This window comes from Macrobrachium rosenbergii, chromosome 1 (assembly GCF_040412425.1).
Source record: "Macrobrachium rosenbergii isolate ZJJX-2024 chromosome 1, ASM4041242v1, whole genome shotgun sequence".
Lineage (NCBI taxonomy): Eukaryota > Metazoa > Arthropoda > Malacostraca > Decapoda > Palaemonidae > Macrobrachium > Macrobrachium rosenbergii.
This window is the reverse complement of record NC_089741.1, coordinates 60,910,964-60,933,463: the sequence shown is the minus strand read 5'-3', so window position 1 is coordinate 60,933,463 and position 22,500 is coordinate 60,910,964. Positions and strand designations below refer to the sequence as shown.

Genomic DNA, 22,500 nt, shown 5'->3' with positions numbered 1-22,500 from the left:
CTGTTAAAGAGAATGCAATTAAAAATAGTGCAATAATAATATGTTTTAACAACACCATTTCTAACATCATATCTGTATTTTTGTTACCAAGACTATGGTGCATTATAATCACATTTGCAATTTCTAAAGTTGTTATACACCAAATGATGGAACTTTCTTTCAAACATTAGAAATAAAAGAAAACCTAATAATCATACCAATTAACAGCATCATTAATAAAATGACAATGCCGAGGGAATGATTTATTGCACATAAATCCACATGAAGGTAAACAAATTGCCAATTCTTTCTAAAAATTTGTGGTCTCCGTACTCTCTGTTGTCGCATTAGCAATATTTGCCTAAGTCCCACAAAGCATATATATGAAGTTCTGATAAAATTAAAGGTATACGTTTCTCTCTCTCTCTCTCTCTCTCTCTCTCTCTCTCTCTCTCTCTCTCGCTCAAGCATAATGCTTTGCTAATAAGCACAAATTTAATCATTTATAGACTTCAGGATTTCTTGAACCCTCACTCGAATACGGAAAATGAAAAGCCACATACTGTGAAACCTGATAAACGTCCGAACCATCCAAGGTGATGACGTCAGCAAAGCCAAAGTAGATATTTGAGAAAATCTTGAAGGTGTCCTCAGCGAGGAGGCACTTAATTCCTACGCTGCCACTGGCCGTGAACGCCGACAGAGCCCTGACCAGGTCCTGGCACTTCTCCTCTTCGTCTTTTGTCTGGACGCAGAAGGTGACGTGCGCCTTGGGAGTGTAGCTCTTGGGGTTAACTGCCAAAGTGAAAGAGGAACCTTTCTCGCATAGTGTTCTTTAATTTTACCTTAGGTGCTATAGAATTAACGGCATGTTTCAGGTTATGACCTATCTCCTGGCATAGCTATTCATGAAGGAGCAATGGGAACGTGTGGTTACAGCATTTTAATAGATACTGTACTGAAACTCATGCATGCCTGTATTAAGATGCAAATTACGTTCACTCAATATTATATGTATCTGTACATCCAATAAAAAATAATTCATCTGGATGAGAAATAATGAAAAAAATATTTAAAAAAAGGAACGACTCTTCAGTTCACACCTTGCATGGAACAGCCACAAGATTTTTCCAGTCATTATTTTTTTCTAATTTCCGTCTTAAAATGAAAATAAATTATACATCAAAACTTCATAATACTTTTTCTTCTATATTCGCCATAAATACAACATCCGAACCATTTTCTTATGAGGCTTTGCAAGCACGCGTATAGCAGCTTTTAATGATCTTGCTTTTTATGACCTGAAATCACACAGTATCTGTGGCTTAAGAAAAGCTGGTAAAATATAGCTAATCATAGCTGTCTCTAAAGCCTACAGCCTTTGCACGCTCGCGCACGCATAAGCATACAAACGTATATATATATATAAGCTTCATGACTGTGTATATATATATATATATATATATATATATATATATATATATATATATATATATATATATATATATATATACATACATATATAACTGCTCTGCTTTTTACTGATGAAAGAGAAATTCGTGGTACAGTACTGAGGACAGTTGGATTTTTGTTTATTTGAAAGAGTGCTTACGAAGGCTCTTCCATCACGAGCACCACAGAAAGCTACCAATGAAAAAGTTTCTCGAATATCTAAACAAGGCCTTGACTGCATTCTTTTTTCTTCTCGCCGTAATAAACGTGAAATAACTGGCTTTCTCTGCAATAGTTTTGCAAGTTCCACAATGCAGAGAAAAGTAACTTTATTTTGTGGTTCAGCTCCTTGTTCATGCCATTTTTGCTCTCTTAGATCTTAACGCAAAACGAAAATACTCACAATCTCCGGTAAGATCCAGATAAGTGCTGGGATTCCTTCTTACATCCATTGTTGAGCTGCGGGGAAGGTCGAGCACGTCCTTCAAGGCTGCAGCATGAGAGGTCAAGGAATTCACCCAAAATTTCTTCCTGACCCTAGAGAAGAAATGCTGAATGTTATGTTGTGCAATCTGGAAAAGCAGTGTTTAATATTATGTGATCTGGAAAAGCAATGGTAAATGATTTGTGATCTGGAAAAGCAATGTTTAATATTGTGTGATCTGGAAACACAATGGTAAATGTTTTGTGATCTGGAAAACAATAGTAAATGCTACGTGATCTAGAAAAGCAATGTTGAATGCTATGTTTTCCAGAAGAGAAATGTTGACTGTTCTGTTGTGTAATATGGAAAAGAAATATTTAATGTTATGTGATCTGGAAAAGCAATGGCAAATGCTTTGTGATCTGTAAAACAATGGTAAATGATACGTGATCTGGAAAACAATGGTAAATGCTATGTGATCTGGAAAAGCAATGTTGAATGCTATGTTCTTCAGAAGAGAAAAGTTGACTGTTATGCTGTGTAATATGGAAAGGAAATATTTAATGTTATGTGATTTGGAAAAACAATGTTGAATGTTATGTCCCCTGGAGAAGAAACGTTGAATGTTGTGTTTTGCAATCTGGAAAAGAAATACTTAATGTTGTGTGACCTGAAAAAGCAATGTTGAATGCTATATTATCTGGAAAATGAATGTTGAATGTCATGTCATCTGAAAAACAAAGGCTAAATGTTATCCAGAAAAGGAATGGTGAAGTTTACCTTATCTGTAAAATATAAAAAATAGCCATTCAAAAAAGCCCCCAAAAAAAAAAAAACCTGAGATGACAAGGAATATGCATACATTGCCATTTCCCCAACTCTACGGTTACTGCCAACTGATTAAGAAGTATTTTGTGGCAAGAGGGGTACTTTGTATTTAATACATCACATGACACTTCCATCACTTCCTTACGAGGTGAAAGAAACTGAAATTTCACCGTGCACGTGAAATTACCGGAAACAAATTAATGACTGTCATGGAAAATAACACAATGATTCACTTTATGCAACAACTCGTAAGTGTAAAACGATGAGTTAAAAGGAAGAAAGGGGTGACTTAATTCGCAGCAGCAAAGTGAAGTGATAAAATAAGACAGTTCTGATATTATTCTGATGTACAGGCAACATCTAAATGCATCTTTCGTTCCACGAAATATCAAATCGTGTACACAAAAACACCCATGAAGGGGATATGTATCTAATTATCTATACGCAGCACAGATTTATGACTAACAGTCAATCAATATAAATGAATTCTACTCATTAACTGTGCAAAGAAGGGATCGTAGCATATATAATTATCAGTTTAGAACACTCTGATTCATTTAAGAACGGGAAATTTCCATATAGCCTAAGGGAAAAATCACAAAATAATAAAGTGATCCAGAACTATCATTCTCAGTAGGAAACCCATGCAGGCAGTGAAGCCATACGTATTAATGGAGTTGATCAGTAGCTGCGTTGCTATTGTTCTGCAACCATTCTATTCAGAGACAGATACAAGATCAACCTACTTGCAATCGGCATCAGAGCAGGTAGGAGTCAGAAGGACTGGCAGTGGTCTTTGACCCCAGTCACATGGTTCTCCGTCATCTTTAGTTTTACCTCCGAGGGGAACGATAGGGTTTTCCTCATTCCTGCAGAAGTGAAACAGGTTCTCCACAGCTGGATTCTGCAAAACGACAAATAGCACAGCCCGTAAGAAATAAAGATATTTTCGTGCAGAATTTTACTGTCCTGAGTTTCCAAACCGAAATAAATTGATACATTAAGGAAGAGTTCAGTCCACCAGGGGTACAAATCATTTGAAATCATGGTCGAATGGAAGGAAACATACAGAATATATCAGAATCTAAAGTACAGTATTTTAAAAGATATTATTAAGCATTCCTTAATGTTATAGTAATAAGTTTTCTTATTGGTCCTCCTTTATACTTATCCATCTTCAAAAATTTCTAAACGCACGATATGAGAGAAACAGCCAAAAATGTTATACAAGAAAGGAGAGTAAATATACAGTTCAAGACCGAAAGTAAGCCTATGTCTCATTACATAACACATACAAGTTCTACATCAAGTTGACGGAGAAGAGAACACCAACAACAATAAAGGAATTAGGAAGATAAGAATTGATTAGATAATGAGATTTACAAAATGATCATAACAAATATCCGCTAAACAGCATCAGCCAGGGCAACGCGCTCACCTTGGCCCTTGCTACCTTGAAGTCCAAGTCTGAGACGAAAGCGGCATCGGCTGTGTGATCAAGAAGGCACTGAAGGGCGCCCGATCCAGCATAAGGGTCTTCCAGGTCACAGCTTTTCCTTACGCATAAGCTACACAGTTGAGGGTGATCTCGTTCTGCAGCAGAAATATTGGGAACCTTGAAATTTGGTTGTTTTTTGTGCAAACTGCAGGAATTTGTGTCATGCATTTTTATATATGTGTACATTAACAGGAAATGCACTGTAGGCAATTACTAATATAAAATTGTGATATTCTATGCTTATACCCTATCGCAGATGCAGAGTGAATTAATTCATCTTAGACGACTGTTGAAGAATATATATATGACGTGAAAATATATTTCTTTTGTCTACGTTCCTCAGGAAGGGTTTTCATATTAAAATATGAAAGTTACTTCCAGATCATGAAGTATGGAAATAAACTGCCATTATAAAAGGAAACAAGAAACAAGGCACACAAAAAAAACTTACTGAGCTGACGATCTGTAATCGGATCAGGAGACCAGGTTCCTGGAATGCAAGCACTCTCCCACGCTTCACTCAACGCAATGATGAGACTCTGGGTGAGAAATATAAAGATTACGAAAGCAAATAACAATCATGCTAATAACTTTTACCATTATTTTTACTATACACAATAATAGTAAGCATTTTTACTACTATTGCGTTCTTCCACTACTTTCCTTCCTGGACTAACTGAATTAACAGAACACAATTCTGTAATTTTGGAGAGACCGTGGAAGAAGTTTATTGCGTTCCATTCATAATATGAATTTGCATATGTGAATCAATATAAAATGCAAACTAACTCATCGACTTATATAACTGTTTGCAAATTACTTTTGACAAAATTTCTTCTAAGGACAAGGGATAAAAGAATCACACACCTCCTAAGATCATATGAAATCTTATACGAAAAATATACACACAACTGTTGCCTTCTGTATTTTTTCAATGAGGTATCTTGATTGGCTGACTAATCCATTTTTCTAGATAACTTCTAGGTTTTTCCTGAGAATGGCCACAACAGTAGGAAAGAATGGGCTGAACTACACTGACAGGCATAAGTGTTCCAACACTAGTTAAGAGGCGATGTTAACAATCAAATATTTGATATTGCTGTTGCAATAATATCTTTAGTTACATTTTAATTATTTAAGTAAGTTGCCATGTGCATAACTATACTAAAAACCGTGAGATTAGCGAAGTAAAATAACTGAAATTATGCCGTTGATTTCTATATGATGTCAATAATATCCACTCATTTTCCCTTTCCTTGAATAACAGAACTGCATTTCATAGAACTTCTGAAGAGGCAAGAATAGCAGTATGCTGAAAAACATGCAATTCAATTCAGTGGACTGCTTCACAGTCACCTGTACGTCATACCTGTATGTCACCTGTAGGGTAATTGGTCTCCAGAGTTGTTGGGGAGTACAAAGCTCTGGGAAAGAACTTCTGTCTGTTGAATCCAGGGTGACACAAGGTCTTCGGTTGTGTGTTGGAGGCGTTGTGCACAAGGAGGTAAACTGCTCGTATTTCTTTCCCCGTCGCTGGATCAACAGATGAAGGTTACGACAGATGGTATAATTAAGACTGCAATGCTTTTACAAGTGAAGGTTGACGGTTTTCAGATTTTTTGTTTTCGAAAACCTTAACGAAAATAACAAAATATTTTTTTTTTAATTAGATCTGTGCTTTAAATGAAACCAAGTAAACGTGACGCTAAAATTATCAAGATCAAATAGAAATTTCCAAGAACGCAAATGTGAGCGGTCTAAAAAAAATAAAAAAGTAACTGTTAACACTGTGGCATTCGCAGTTGCCTAAAATGGAACTTGATTACCATGACATTCACTATTACCTAAATAATGTGGAAAGCTTAAACAGCCCTTTTGAAACGTTCACAGGTTACATGAAAAACCATGATTTATTTTTTTCTTGGCTGTTTAAATTCCAAGTTATAAACCATTTCATGTTTCGAAGGTAATGCAATGAAAAATCAGCAAAATTGGGTATAAGGGACCACTTTAAAACATACTATTTGGAGTCTATAATAAAAGTAATTCGACTCGGGACGATACTTTTACGTAACTCTCTAACTGCTGCATATTGACATTGCTGTGCTAACCATACAAGATGTTTAACTGCCTCCCCCTATTCTTCGAGTTCTTCAATTTGTTATATTATGTTTTCTAGTAATTACTCTACTTGGTTATGAAATACTTACTGAATTCCAACGGAGCTTCAAATACAGTTTTGGAGAGGGCAGCCATTTTCTGGTCCTCAGCATCAAAATAACCAAAATCAGCTTCGCCATTCTCAAGTTTCTTCAAGCAATCAACCCTGGAAGAAGTAAGACTACACGTTAATTTCACCACATTTTCAAGTCACCACTACAAATACAACAGGTTTCGCCTTTGTTTAAACATAGGCTAAATTCCAGCAAAAAAAGCTCAAGATGCGTCGGAAAACTCTCAGGAGACCAGGACCAGTTTATTATTCTCCGAATAATCGGATAAGTAAGGAAACTTCCCAGGACTCGGTGTGTTACTTCTGCTTTACAGAGGCAACACCTTGAGAGGCTGAACTTCAATAGTTAGAGCAGTGATGCCTTGGTAAATGACATAAAGTTAAGTCTAACCTATATACAACGAGTCAAATGACACAATACATTAACAACTTCAAAAAGTAATTACGAATAATTAAATTTTTATTTAACACTCAGCCGCTCCTTGTACACGATTTTTCCCTATCGTTATCTACTTATGCATGAGGGGGTTAAAAATATTACCTATCCCTCGTCGAAACGCAGTTGATGATCCCTCCACTGGTTTGTCTTAACTCGAGGCAATCGACATCTGATCCAACGCATATTCCTGCGAACGGAAGGAAAAGAAGCAAATGCAAGTTATGGGAAAAAATCCTCATACCTGGACAGACATTCTTAAGCTATAAAAAACGGTACTTCATAAAATATTAGAATAATTTCTCTAATAAGTGGCTGCATCAACGTGTATATGAAAATATACATCCGTAAACAAAACTGTCATAAAAGCAATTATTATAAAACTTAATAGTTCTCTGTTTTATTCACTTTTAGAACAAAAATTATGAGTAATAAGCGGCATTTCTGACGAATACTCAAGTTCATTCCTGAATATCTAAGTACTTCAAAATGACGCGTTGAAGAACTCATCAGTATATGTCATATTCCAGCAGGTGGCGAAATTAAAATTCTAGGTTAAGTGGATTTGCATTTATCCCATGAAATTACTGTACTACAATAACAAATTAAAAAAAATATGTTTTCGATACCATAAAGTTATTCATCTTTTCAGTAGATTTACACATATTACCTACTTTGTCGTATTCAGTTGTAGAATTTCTAGAGAATGGGATAGTACACAGAAGCTGTACTTGCATTGTTTCAAAATTCATACAAGAAATAAAAGGTTTTCGAAAGATGGTCCTCGTTGTCTTGTATAACCTCTGAACTTGTAAAAGTGAATATTCTTGACCTTAACATCTCTCAAATTGGGAAATAATGAAGGTTTTATTTACCCTGTCACGCAATCAACGCAGGTTTTCAAAGCTTAAGCCTTGCAAAACAAAAGCCGCCATATACCACAATTACTCTGTGAGGATTAGCAAGCTCGAAATCGGTCGTTCAGAAAATAATCATGAGAGGAGGACCCCTACAGAAATGAGGTTTTCAGAAACCTCAACCGTCTGAACCTGACGTCATCCTTCGTTATGAGGGACATAAACAAACAACCTCGGCAAAATGAATGAAGAGGTGGCTAACGCTGTACATTTACACGTTCGCCATAGAATAACGAAACTCTCAAACTCATTTCTATCAGTCAGACTACCAAGACTCTCTAAAATTACATCCACAGCCATTAATAACACGGAACCACGCTCCATCGCCATACGGAGAAATTACAGAACTGACCGATCCCACATACTGGGCACATAAATCGTCGAGATTAACTCAAGAACAATTTCTTGTGATTTCAAAGGTTGTCAGAATTATCCTGCAAAAATCACTCCTTAATTTATGGACATCCTCCCAGCATAAAGTAACTTCAGCACACAGATATAAATTTCCATATGGTCTCAAATCAGTCAATAAAAACGTAAATGAAGGACACAACGGACAGGAGCTGCAGAATGGCACGTTTACATTACACATTATCAAAAAATTTCGCTTCCGTAGGGCTTTTCTTGAAATTACTTAAACTTATTTCGGTATAACAAGGGCGCATCTAATGAATACCATATGAATAATCGTATCTGGAACCTCTCTCTCTCTCTCTCTTCAACCCTGGGATCAAGATACTAAAAAGATATTGCATAGGACCGTTGTGTTTAAGTAGATGTGCGAGAAAATATCAGTAGATTCTAAACAGTTTGGCAAAAGAGCAAAAACTACACGTTTAACATGACATCACTGAAGTGAGAATGCGTATGTTTATAATTTTAGTTAAATATATTCGATTCGAAGTATATATAGTGCGGAGTATGCTAAAGTTGAAGTCTATTCATATTCTTATTGATAATTTAATAGCTCTCTCCCTAGAGCCCGCTTCGAATTCTGGCGTGGAGGGAGGAATAACTTTATTTCATTCTCCGATTCGAATTTAAAAGTATCTGGGAATAAAAAAACAAAAAATTAACAATTCTTTGCGTAGGGCCGATGTACTTGGATCTGCTGAATGTCACTAATGGTTCCATATAAATAAATAAACAAATAAAGAGAAATTTCATGAAACCATTGTTTTCAACGAAATAGCTATATGTGTTTAGCCGAGCTAGGATTTTGATGAATTTATGTCATTAAGCAAGGCATGGACCGGACTGGAAGTTTTACTAAATTTTGTAATTTGCTTGCCATAGATTTTGCACTCTAAAGGATATCATATTCCAGGAATTTATTTCATGAATCTCCTTTGTAATTCATCTCCTGAATACAATTCAACTTTTAAAAACAACGCTAATGCTATTATTGCTAACAGAAATACACTAAGTAGTTATCAACGAGTAACAACTATAATCATAGTTACCCATAAAAAAAATCAAGAACGTCATTCTTTTTGCGAATGCTTTTCATACCTGCCCATTTTCTTCTGCGCATCCATGATAAACTACTTTAATCAATAAACATACACGACACTACTGACGCTTCCTAAGAGTCCACGTTATACGGATTTTCAGCAATTTACATTTCACTTAACGGTCCATTTCGAGAGAGGGGTGTGAGTGGGGCTTTACCAATATATATTTTTTTTATCTGCCATAACTGATCCTAAATTCCTACCATCTACCAAGACCTATCCTAAACTGAGTACCCTTGCACTAGCAGGGAGTTCGCCCAAGCTAACTCTTTCGCTACTCATGATCTAGACAAGATGTTCAAAACATTTTATCAACATCTTTGATTTACATTTAATATTTACCAGACAGGGAAAGACTACTGTGGGGCCTGAAGAGGCTAAAACCACCTGTCAGGATCGTTGGCCTAGTAGTTTCTTCACATTTTGTTCTACGGCCAGTACAAACAACAGTGCTAGTGCAAAATACTTTATTCGGAGGCTAAGAAGGTAATTAACTATTTTAGGCAAATCAAAAAATTTTAAAGCTACAACTACTGTTATCTACTATTTTTTTTTATGTTGAACTAGATAACCTACCCTGTTCTTGAATAACAATTATGCACCTTGATGGAATATAAGGCAAATATGCGAGAACCCATATCTGGCGAATAAGGAAACAGTATTCCTAGACCTAATTTCTTTCCGATATATACTGCCAGAGATAAATCCTTGTAACTGCTCACACTGATCACCTGGGTATTTTCCCTGCAATTTCAGTATCAGCCATTAGTATTCTACATTTGTGAAGAGTGTCAGCAAGTTTTCATTTATACTTAAGATGGCTCATTCAAAATTCCAATAATTTCGTTTGTTAGAGTACCACGTAGACATGAGACCCGATCAAAGAAATAAAGGAGACAACATACAAGATAAAAATAAGTGCTTACATAACATACAGCTTCAGCCTTTATTTTATCACTATAACGAGAGAGAGAGAGAGAGAGAGAGAGAGAGAGAGAGAGAGAGAGAGAGAACCTGGTCATACCATTCACTCGTTTGCTTATTTTCGCCTCACGATATATATAGAAATGATTACTAACAACACTTCCTTTGTATTGAAATATTCTCTTGTTTACCTTTCTGTTACCAAATTATCTGCAACATTTGGGAGTATTAAAGACAAGGTAAGTTATTTATACGTGCGTTTTCAACATTAAGCTGAATTGTGGATGAACACCCTGTGCCTGCGTTCATCAGGGTGGTTGACTGGATTAGATTACGTCGGCTTTATGCCAGCACTGACCCTTGTCCTGAGGCAAAGAGTGTTTAACAGTACAAGACGCCTGTTGAGGATTATGGACACCGATCAGCAGACTTAAAGGGGAAGAATAACCACACTGACTGGGTAATCAACCGGTTCACTCGATTCTTTTATATTGTCTCTGTGAGTGGGACTACCACAACCCTCTCTCCCTTTCTCTGTATGTGCGTGTCACACACACACACACACACATACATACATACAAACTCACAAACAAAATAACATTACACTGTTTATCTACAGCAAGTTTGGTTGAGAACAGAAACTTAATCGTGAAAATACAATTACCTTCCCATTACCATCGAAAATAAATTTAAATGGTTTCTGACAACTTCCCTTGCCCCTTCCCCTGACAATACCATAGCATCGAGTTCTCTCATTATCTGTAGCTTTCCACTTCACTCTGCAGTGATGCTCACTCAAAAGACTTATGCCCAGTTTGTGTAGATTTCCAACTAAAAAATAAGTACTACATTTCATCACTATATAAAAAAAAAATTCGCCTAAGGGAGTGTGCTGTTAATGAAAGGATTGGTGTCGAGAAAAATAAAAGACCGACAGATTGTAACATAACAGCAAACAGTAGTAACATTCTGCAGCCAGACCAAATACACTTGTCGATGAACGCGGAAAACATAAAACCTAAGAAAGCTTTGTGCTCACTTGTACAAACGAACGGACATGCCCAATTGTAAGACATCATGTGGGTATTTCAGCGGCTTTACAAGACGTCACGGGTGATAGGTTGCAAGTGATTTATTCTACTGTAACGAATCGCATTCGCGCGTCACCATGCTTTAATTCTAATGAACTTGACTCGGTTAACAGGCCAATAATGTTTTGTACTGTACTTGGAACATCTGGAGTTATGATTGCAAGGACATCTTTGACATCGGTAGGACATGAGGGTTGTTTTATTTGATCTCTATTTCAGAGAGACGTTTTTGGTATTAAAACCGAGTCTAAATCAACGATGCACGCGCGTACAGAAGCGTGCAGAACAATCTCGAATGGCAGAAAAGCTTGGACTAGCAATAGTCATGAGACTTATTGTAGCAGAAAATACCGTCAGGTTACTTGGTGTTTGTATTTCATATTTTTATAATATCCAGTTTCTATAAAAAAAAAAAGAGTTCAACTTTGACTCAGTATTTACCTGCTGAACATACAATACTTTTAATGATCAATTACTGCGAACCATTTTAAATGCACATCCAATCGTTATAACTCGGAAGCAAACCCAGTCATCTACCCACGAAGTCCTGAGTGATGCAGCACGATCGGATTACGTTTACTAGGCCCGTGGATCATTCCCAGCCACCAGCTGTAAATGAGCATCACCGTCTGCTGGGGTCAAGAACAACGGCACGGGGGTAGCAACTCATCTCTAATGACTTACTGTAAAACCGAAGGCTGCTCTTTGTTAGAGGAAAAAGGCGTGCTGTGAAAAAATATACATAATTATATATATATATATATATATATATATATATATATATATATACTCGTATATATATATATATATATATATATATATATATATATATATATATATATATATATATATATATATATATATATATATATATATATATATATATATATATTTTACTCCATGTGCATTTTGGGTTTTTCCTCAGTAAAAAAAATAATACCGGCTTTTTACACGAAATTCTGTATACATATAAGATTAACTAAATGTCAGATAGTTAAAAAAAAACCCTCTAACAGAACAAAGTAATAATAGTTTAGGAATAAGAACAATAGTAAGCAAGGTCAAACACAAATAAATGCAGAACCATTTATCCACAGCTTAAAACGATGATATCAAGTCAAGCGCAACACGAACTTTCCCTGAGGTTACTTTGAGGAACAATTCTGCGTTGTTCCATTGAGTCAACAAAACTGGAGTTAACGAAATTCATTCAATGCATGTCGAAATATTTGTTACTTTATTATTTTACATATAACATATATATACAGTATATACATATATATATATATATATATATATATATATATATATATATATATATATATATATATATATATATATATATATATATATATATATTTATATATAGATATATACAGTATATATATATATATATATATATATATATATATATATATATATATATATATGTATATATATATACCCTCTCTTTTAAAAAGGCAGAAATTTTATTTAGTTTGCTATATTTCTTTTTCAATTTTTCATTTCAGTTTTACCAGGTATTTTTTGTAACTTATTGTTGATGGAGACTCACTGGCAAATACTGTACAGATTATGAATGACCAACATCGAATAATGGGCAAATAATCATATAAACCTAGAAAGAAAGGTCATCAACTAGCAAAACTAGCTTTCACTGAATGCAAAGCCCAAATGAGAAAAAAAGATAAAATAAAAAAAGAAAGACAGATCAGTTAACAGATGAAGAAATACGAAAATAAACACCAATACGTCAGAGACCCTAGCTAAGACAACGGGGGGTGGTGTTCTGAAGCAGTACCACGAAAGAGAATGATCAAATTTCCCTAAGCAACGCCGAGTGGGAAAACCAAACTGCGATGCACTGGAGCAGGATGATGCAGTTGGACGACTTGGTTATTCCGGTCTCGTGTAAACAAACGCTTTGCCTGCTGTTGCTAACTTCCCCGAAATCTTTCAACAGACAGTATTCAAATGAGTTTCGTTATCTCCGTGCATGCAGAGGCCTTGGATACAAGTTCCAAGTTGGCATAAATTACACGTTTTCGTGTGCGCATGCATATAAATACATATGCATTAAAGAGTTGTCACAAAATACTTTGATGAAAAGCTTTCATGTGGAATATCATGCTCACATATTGCACACGTTACACTGATTTGATTAACGTCATATGAAATACTGCAAGTGGATATGAATGATTTAATCTATAAGGGGGCAGTCCATTCGATATAACGTGATATATCCAATGTGGAATTAAATTCTTTACTGCGCAGCTGAGAAATAACGTGAAAATTTCATAAAACTATGCATATAACTTTGCATCTTTTTAAATCGTAAGTAATAAAACATCAAGATTCACCAAACACAACAACGAACGCATGACAGAAATATCTTTCATAAAACAATAAAACACAACGAAAGAAGCTTTGATTAAATTAAGCATGAAGGAAAAACTGAGAACATCAAATAATCGCGACAAGAGAAGTTGGAAGGGCTATCCGAGATCTGGTGCACAATTTGGAAACACACAACGAAAAGTATATATTTGAGTAATTCAGACGAATCAGGCACAAGATCTGAAACCATATACAGTAAATCACTTTAAAAAAATTAGGTTGCCCAAAATATTATCAAATTCGTTGTTACTGTGGATTACTGATGCGGCCAAAAATATAAATGTGATAAATGTTTCCGAATTGCTTAGAATTTGGTCGTGGAATATTATAACAATGCAACAGACATCTAAAATATCTTCTTTTTTTCGAATGTTACATTGGGTAATATTATAAACCGAAAATCTAGCTTATAGAAATGTAGTTTCCAAAGAGATAATGACTTTCATCTAAGAATATAAAACATTAATCGGGATTTTTGGTAATCTGTATTTTAAGAAAAGACAAAGAAAGACATTTATTGCATAAATGTGATTCAGAAAAGCAATATATATATAAATATATATATATATATATATATATATATATATATACTGTATATATATATATATAGATATATATGTATATATATAATTTTCGTTAAAAGCAATTGCTTCAGTGGCATCAATAAGTTTCTTGCAGGTATCCTCATACCGACGGAGTTTTTTCCGATTCTCGTTCGTCAATTTCTGGTGAAAAATACGCAGACTTCCTTCTTCCATTTATTGTTTTTTGTCGCGACAGCTGTTTCGCCTTCATGGCGTTATCAAGCGACTACTGACTTACAATGCGGCGCCTTTCGACCTGTTATATCATCGTGCGGGGAGAATGACCTAGAGGTTTGGGTACTGGTCGGTCAAGGGATTAACAGCTTGACCATTTCAGGGCGTTGTTTTGTGTACAAAGAACATGTATGATAACAAAAGTGAAAGTTTAAACGTGGTTAAATAAATATTCAAAATATAATACCATGCGCTAGTGTTTCCTTAAATATGTGTTTAAAATTTAATATAATCTTGCATGTTGGTTTACAAATACATAAAAAAAGGTACAAGAATAATATTTTATAGCATATGTAAAGGTACAAATAAACAAATGTCTGTTTATACATAAATGTGTACAATATTAAGTTTGAGTGCATGTGTGTGTCCAAATGGGCTACGCTGATTAACGGCTGGAGGTTCGCGTTGGGCGGGGCCTCAGCGACTTGAGCAACATGTTACTCGGCCTTGGCTGGGCGCTCTCGTGTCCTCCAAGGGGCGCGATGTACCCGGTGGTTTGGGGCGTGCTGTCTGGTCCCTGTTGGCTCGTGCATTTCTTCTCCTGCTGGAGGGGAGTATATGGTCTGACTCTTGTTGGATATTCAGGGTCGGTTTCTGGATAACGATGCTTACCGCTTCGGATATTAAGAGGCGGCCATAGTTATCCTCTTTGTGCACGACCTGGGTGCTTTCTATCAGCTCTTGTAGAGATGGCTTCCTGTCATGAACATCTATATAATGTTAATGAATGGCCCCTTGATTTCTATGAGCCAGTAGACGTCTCCGAAGGGTCGTTGTAGTGTGCCCGATGTAGTTTTGGCTGTGAGATTTACACATCTCCTCTGGACAAATGAATTTGTAAACTACGTTCGTGCACATCTTCTGTCCCCCCGGAGCGGTGCTGTTCTTCACTATTAGGGCTGCTACAAGGTTAGGCTTACTGTAAATTCTGAGGCTTATTTTGTGGTAAGGGGCTTTTGGGGTTACGCCTCTGTTTACTATACCACGTAGTGTGCAGCAATCCTCCTGTCTGCAGACCCATAATGTAGACGATGGTAAATAATCAGGCTCTCCTTTTTCATCGTCGTGTTGGACTGGTAAAATTCGTCCATTTTCTTTTTCATTGCAGTTTCAATCATTTGATCTGCACAGCAGCTGTTTGTCAGCAATTGGCGAATTCGGTCAAGTTCGTTATGTATGGCTCTCCACGATGTGCTGTGTGTGATTAAGGCTCTATTGACATACGCACTCATGACAGACTTTTTTATATGCGTCCGGACATTCTCCTCGGGAGTTCAAGTAACGGCCAGCTTCGTAGCTTTTGTATACACGGTCGTTTCAAACTGCCCTTCTTGTTGTTTTACCAGGACGTCAGGGAACGGTAAAGTCTTTTGCTGGCTGTGCTCTGTGGTGAAGTTGAGCACCGAGTTTCTTTTCAGAGCATCTGCTAGTTTTCTGGCATCGTCGGCTTCTTTTATTGTGGCGAATATGTCGTCGATGTGCCGCCCATAAATCTCAGGTTTTTGATGTTCTCGGAAGGTCCTTTCTTCGACGGTGCTCGCCATGGGATCCCCACTAGGGGTCCGTTTTGCAAATATGTACATGGCCACCGTCGAAGAAAGGACCTTCCGAGAACATCAAAAACCTGAGATTTATGGGCGGTGCATCGACGACATACCTACATATAAGGCTCCATACTGTACATATACGTATATTTATGAAATATGTATATATATATATATATATATATATATATATATATATATATATATATATATATATATATATATATATATATATATGCTTATATATACTGTAGGCTATATATTCATATATAAATAACATACATATGTGTGTGTGCAGGCACACATCGTTAGAAATGTCATAAAAAACATTGAAAGCATCTGGTTTTTTGGAAAAATTTCCAAGGCATATGACGTCTAATGCTTCTGAGAAGCATGCGAGGCCTTGCTGCGACGAGCAGACCTAAAAACTATCTGAGAGAGAGAGAGAGAGAGAGAGAGAGAGAGAGAGAGAGAGAGAGAGAGAGACTATAAATTAACTCTAATTAGTGAAGTTATTCTAACTGCAATGAAGAAAATCTTCTTTAACAGAGCCAAAGACAAATGTTCTAAGTCTGAAGTTATCAAGTAGTCAGTCTCTCATAAAGTTTATGAAAGAAACAAATCACTCATGATAGTTCCAATGTTGCAGAACCAGTATATCAGAAAACAAGTGAAAAATGCGCCGAAGCTTCTTCGGCGCAATCGCGTTTTCTGTACATCGTATAATCAAAGCCACCGAAAATAGATCTATCTTTCGGTGGTCTCGGTATAATGCTGTATGAGCCGCGGCCCATGAAACTTTAACCAAGGTCCGGTGGTGGCCTATCTTATATCGTTGCCAGAAGCACGATAATGGCTAAATTTAACCTAAAATAAAATAAAAACTACTGAGGCTACAGGGCTGCAATTTGGTATGATTGATGATCGGAGGGTGGATGATCAATATTCCAATTTTCAGCCCTCTGGCCTCGGTAGTTTTTAAAATCTGAGGAGGGACAGAAAAAAGTGCGGACGGACAGACAAAGCCGGCACAATAGTTTTCTTTTCATAAAACTAAAAAGCCTACGATTTGACACTAAATATTTTGAAGAAAACATCGCCATGGCACCAGTGAAAATTAACCACGTCATTTCATTTATTATCGGTATTCAAGAAATCCCTTTGGCAGTTACTGAGAATGTGTTGGAAAGTCACAAAGCACGGAATTTTTCCGTTCCGTTCAACATTTCTTCGTACCAGAAAACTATGATACTATTCCCGTAACCACCTCACCCCATCTAATCAGGAAAAGAAAATGTCCTTGAAAGTGCATGGCCTGTCGAATCATCCCTACAGGTTTTCAAACGAAGAAACCCACTTCATCTCATCACAAAACGTGCCCGAGATGCTGAATGGCAGAAGATGCCTCTCTGTATCTGTATCTCCAAATCAGCTTGCAAGAAACTCTATAAACAAACACGAAATGCCATGAGAAACTGAGCACTGTCAATTTGAAAAGGTTAAGAACCTTTGGTCTGAAAGAGTCGTGCCTTCACCACAGATAACATACAAGCTTTTCTTCACTGAAACATTATCATAATCCTGACCCCTCGCAAACGCCGAGATGCCTCAGCATCGAACAGAGCTCCGACAAAATAACAAACCGCTTTCCACATAACATTCAAGAGCTCAAGCAACAGTAACTTTCGTAATCCAGTTCATGTTAATGGAGCTAACATTTTTCATTTTTCTTCTACAGCAGACGGCATTTATGTCCTCCGTTTTACATTGCTATGGTTTATATATATATATATATATATATATATATATATATATATATATATATATATATATATATATATATATATATATATATATTTATATATAAATGTGTGTGTGTGTGTGTGTGTGTGAGAGAGAGAGAGAGAGAGAGAGAGAGAGAGAGAGAGAGAGAGAGAGAGAGAGAGAATTCACTACACGAAGATCTACTCCAACTAATCGGAAAGAAGTCTTGGCTAAGGGAGGTCCTCCCCTCTGACCATTCGATTCGAATTTGAAATGGTCATTGTTAGTCGTGACATCAGCGCTGACTTAGTAATTGAATTTGATGTGCCAGAATTATTTCCTGCGTTGGGACCACATTTCACTAACAGCAATGATTCGATGTTCCTCAGGAGAGCTACGCAGCAATTTTGTAATATTTTTAGCGAATAAATTATTAGATATATATTAAGTGATTGTGAAGACTGACAGGCTTCAACGAAAACCATGAAGACTGTTATCGACTGAGTGCAAATGATGGAGAAAGAAGAATTTCTTCCTGGTTGTAATGAGAGAGAGGGAGAGACAAAGATAGTTAACTAAATGCCCAACCGATCGAAGGAATTCCCTCGGCGCAATTAAAGTATTACTTTGAAACGTTAAGAGTTTCATCATCTGTGGTTTCCCAATATCAAAATTCCAATTCTTTTTCGTACTGTACTTCATGAAGTGCTTCTAATATACAGCACACCATATGAAAGTCAACTACAAGTAAATATATAATTACTGGCCCTACGGACGTAGTGAGAGAGAGAGAGAGAGAGAGAGAGAGAGAGAGAGAGAGAGAGAGAGAGAGAGAGAGAGAGAGAGAGAGATTACTTGTGTGCTAAGAAGGTTTTGTCTTACACCATTTTATGACAAATAAATTTTGTCAAGGACAAATCTCTAAGGCAACATACAAGAATGACGTATACAACTCTACAATAAGTGTTACAGGATCAAATTAAACAGTCACATGCATTAAAAATAATACCAACCGACATTAAACTAACAAATCCCGACCACTCAATGCGAAATTTAATGCGCATGTTGTTTATTCTTTTACGTGGCTTCAGCTGTTGAGTTTATCAAGAGACTTTGCACTTGTTGCGGGTTTTCCATATTAGAAAAACTGGCGAAATGGTTGTGGGGGGGGGATAGAACAAATTAAATTGCACTTGTAAGGCGTACCAACAATATTTATTATTTTTCACCTTTCATAACATAATTATCACTGATATATCGGCTTGTTACGTCAATCTATACGTCTCTCTCACGGGTATATGTGTCTTCCATTACAAAATAAACTAAATACTGTATTGGAAAAAAACAGTGAACGTTGAAAGTACGCTACATTACATGACATTCTTGATAGCTCTAAAAATGTCAGTAAATTGGTAACTAAATAAATTTTAATCCAGACGACGTCAAGAGCCAAGATATAAAAAAAAAAATCCTTGCGTCATTCATTACAAAAAGGTTAAGAAGGAACCTGAACTCTTTGGTATTGTGGTTGTCCCGTACACCTACACCACAAAGTTTCAAGCGTCATTCTACACTAACTTGATGTCAACAACATTACAGTATATGATCACCAAGGCCAAAGAGGCAATCTAGGTTATGAAAGAACCGCCTGTCAATTTTCATGGATTCACGCAAGAGTAGTTTCAATAACAGGAAGACAGGGAACAGAGTCATTGATGCCTATACAGGGAGCTAGCTGGGTATTGAGAGAGAGAGAGAGAGAGAGAGAGAGAGAGAGAGAGAGAGAGAGAGAGAGAGAGAGACATGAAAAGTGGTGAAAAACACCAAAAGAGCAATAGGTTAATCTGACAGAGAGAGAGAGAGAGAGAGAGAGAGAGAGAGAGAGAGAGAGAAAGGGCGGGGGTGGGAGTTGGGGGAATGGGTGTGAAATATGTGAAAGTGCCAACAGGCAAGAGCGAGATGTGAATGTGAGAATGAGGGTAACAGAATTAATGACGCAATATGTGGATGCCAGGGTAGCTTTAAGAACTACAGGCAAAATTAAAATTAATTACATATATGGCATTATGCAAACACATCAAAATACTACAAAGTACTCTTTGAGAAATGTCCTATAAAGTTTATTTGTTCTGATCGTCTTAATAAGACACAGAAAGGCAACTGTACTGCGAGAATCCAGGAGCCATAGCTGCGATTTACCTTAAAACTGACTGTCATAGTCTTATCCTAGAGATGGTAAGTCATCCCACAAAATTTGAAACCTCAAAGTGAAGTCATTCAAAAGGTACGGTAAACATATTTTCTTGTTATTATTATATTTCAGTAGATGAAACCTATTCACATGGAACAAGCACACAGGGCCCATTGACTTGAAATTCAAGCTTCCAAAGAATGTTGGCTTCAACCTCCCACCACAGACCCCACACTGCAGCAGTAACTGATCATGATACAGAGCCAGTGATTTTTCATCGCCCTGGGGGAGACGCGAACCCGCGACATCTGAGTAGAATTCCAAGACACTAACCACTATACCAGCGGACCAGCCAATCCGGTTTCTCAGTGCAAGAACGGTGGAATCATATTCCAAATTCAATGAGCTCAAGTTACTCATTATGTTTCTTATTAGATCATCCTGCTGTAATAAATTGCGAATATGAATCTACAAAAGTATACCTTAGTTTAACCAGACCACTGAGCTGATTAACAGCTCTCCTAGGGCTGGCCCGAAAGATTAGACTTATTTTACGTGGCTAAGAAGCAGTTGGTTACCTAGCAACGGGACCTACAGCTTATTGTGGAATCCGAACCACATTATACCGAGAAATGAATTTCTATCACCAGAAATAAATTCCTCTAATTCTTCATTGGCCGACCGGAGACTCGAACTCGGGCCTAGCAGAGTACTCGTCGAGAACTCTACCGACTCGTCCAACGAGGAGCTATATGAATCTACAGATGCAGTGACAGTGGGCTCGTGAACCTGCATTTCGGGAGTATCACATACAGGGGTTATTTTTTTTTTCAGAATAATAATCGGTTATTGCACAGGATTCTTAGCCTCCTGCAAATGCTATCTGGCACTCAAAGATAATCTCTCATTCAAGAACTGACCTGACCCAATTTTCTAATCATTGGTTGTTGGGATGAGGCTTTTTATACTTCCACCCCAAAAGGGCTTCACGTTTAGGTTTTTATTTTCTTGTGCATATCTTTCCTGGTATGATGGACCTTGGGATGATATTTTAACACGTACTTTTATGTTATGCGTGCAACCATTTTCAGTAATGTTAGATTCTGTGCTAATGATATGTGCTTAAAATACGATACAGTATGATATAATGACAACAACAATAGAAGATTAATGTCAATAAAACTGAGTCTGAAGGACTCCTTAGTGTCTTTAATTATCGCATACAAAGTTTCCTACCAGTATAACAATCAATACGTAGTAAAATAAATATAAATGCCAAACACAAGAAAAAATATTAAATCAATGAACAGTGCGATAGACAGTTATAAAAATTATTTCATGGAAGAACAAGAAAGTAAATTTACTAATAAAAAATTGTGTTCATTGCACACCATACTGAATAAATAATTGATAGAAGCGAATTTCGTAAATTCATTCAATATTTAAGTTTTTAGTGTAAAACCTTCACCCTCATTTTGATTATCGAAGAGACACTGAATAGACTAATATTTCGCAATGAGTTATTTCCCCTTCACATGGGCCGTAGGCACTTTGAATAGACTTCTCTCTCCCTCTCTCTCCGTCTCTGTCTCCTACCACACACACCCACACACACACACATATATACTGTATATATAAATATATATGTATATATTTTTATATTTAATAATAATACTAATAATAATAATAATGGAGAAACAAATCCACAGTTATGTATATGTACATATATTTAAAGATAAATCTGCACAGAGAGCTGAAAGGGGGATCGAACAGATTCCCGAAAGGCCTTTGTACAGATTTATCTTTAAATATATGAGCACATATACATAACTGTGGATATGTTTCTCCATTTTAAGACTCATGCCACTATGAGTACTTTTAATAATAATAATAATAATAATAATAATAATAATAATAATAATTTTCATCCCCAAAAATTCATCACCCTTAGTAGTCTATACGTGAGCCCTAACAACGGTAACTCCCGTAAAACATGGCCCAATTAAGTAAAAGTAAAAGACCCACACACCGTTGAAGTCCCGAAACACAATTTTGAAACTAGCAAATAAAAAGGCTCCGGATAATACATCAATATCAGTCATTTAGATCAAGTTAACCACGGTCTTCCCGTCTACGTCAGAGTGATTGAAAGACCATCCGCCGCACGGGTTTTGGGATATACGGGTCTGTCCATGAGTGCAGCCGCGATTTCAGGAAGGGGAACAAATCTTTCACACAGATTTTATTGCTTTTGACCATCATTAATCACTGCTGATGCTTTGTCACTGGTTTACAATTACTTAATGTGTAGTGTAGCCATCTGGTGCTCAATTAATGAGGATTTGTTTTGTTTTATCAGACCATATAACTCTGAAGTGGAATGGAGGACAAATGTGTATTTTTATTAGAACTGTAAACACTGCAATGTACTAGTGGACAATATTTATCTATTCCTTTAACTGCCAGTTTGAAACTCATGTCTATGAGGAG

The 22,500-nt window shown here is 36.5% G+C and overlaps 1 protein-coding gene across 1 annotated transcript in view; it reads right to left on the bottom strand.

The window, feature by feature from the left end:
• LOC136839029 (uncharacterized) overlaps positions 1-22,500 on the bottom strand; it is a 60,647-nt gene that overhangs the window by 35,072 nt on the left and 3,075 nt on the right. Inside the window, exons 3-10 of the mRNA XM_067104698.1 lie at positions 6,956-7,040; positions 6,392-6,507; positions 5,551-5,714; positions 4,633-4,720; positions 4,122-4,276; positions 3,430-3,587; positions 1,835-1,968; positions 543-774 (exon numbers count right to left, since the gene is read on the bottom strand). Coding sequence (XP_066960799.1) covers positions 543-774; positions 1,835-1,968; positions 3,430-3,587; positions 4,122-4,276; positions 4,633-4,720; positions 5,551-5,714; positions 6,392-6,507; positions 6,956-7,040 — 1,132 coding nt within the window. The remainder of the gene's footprint in view (positions 1-542; positions 775-1,834; positions 1,969-3,429; positions 3,588-4,121; positions 4,277-4,632; positions 4,721-5,550; positions 5,715-6,391; positions 6,508-6,955; positions 7,041-22,500) is intronic.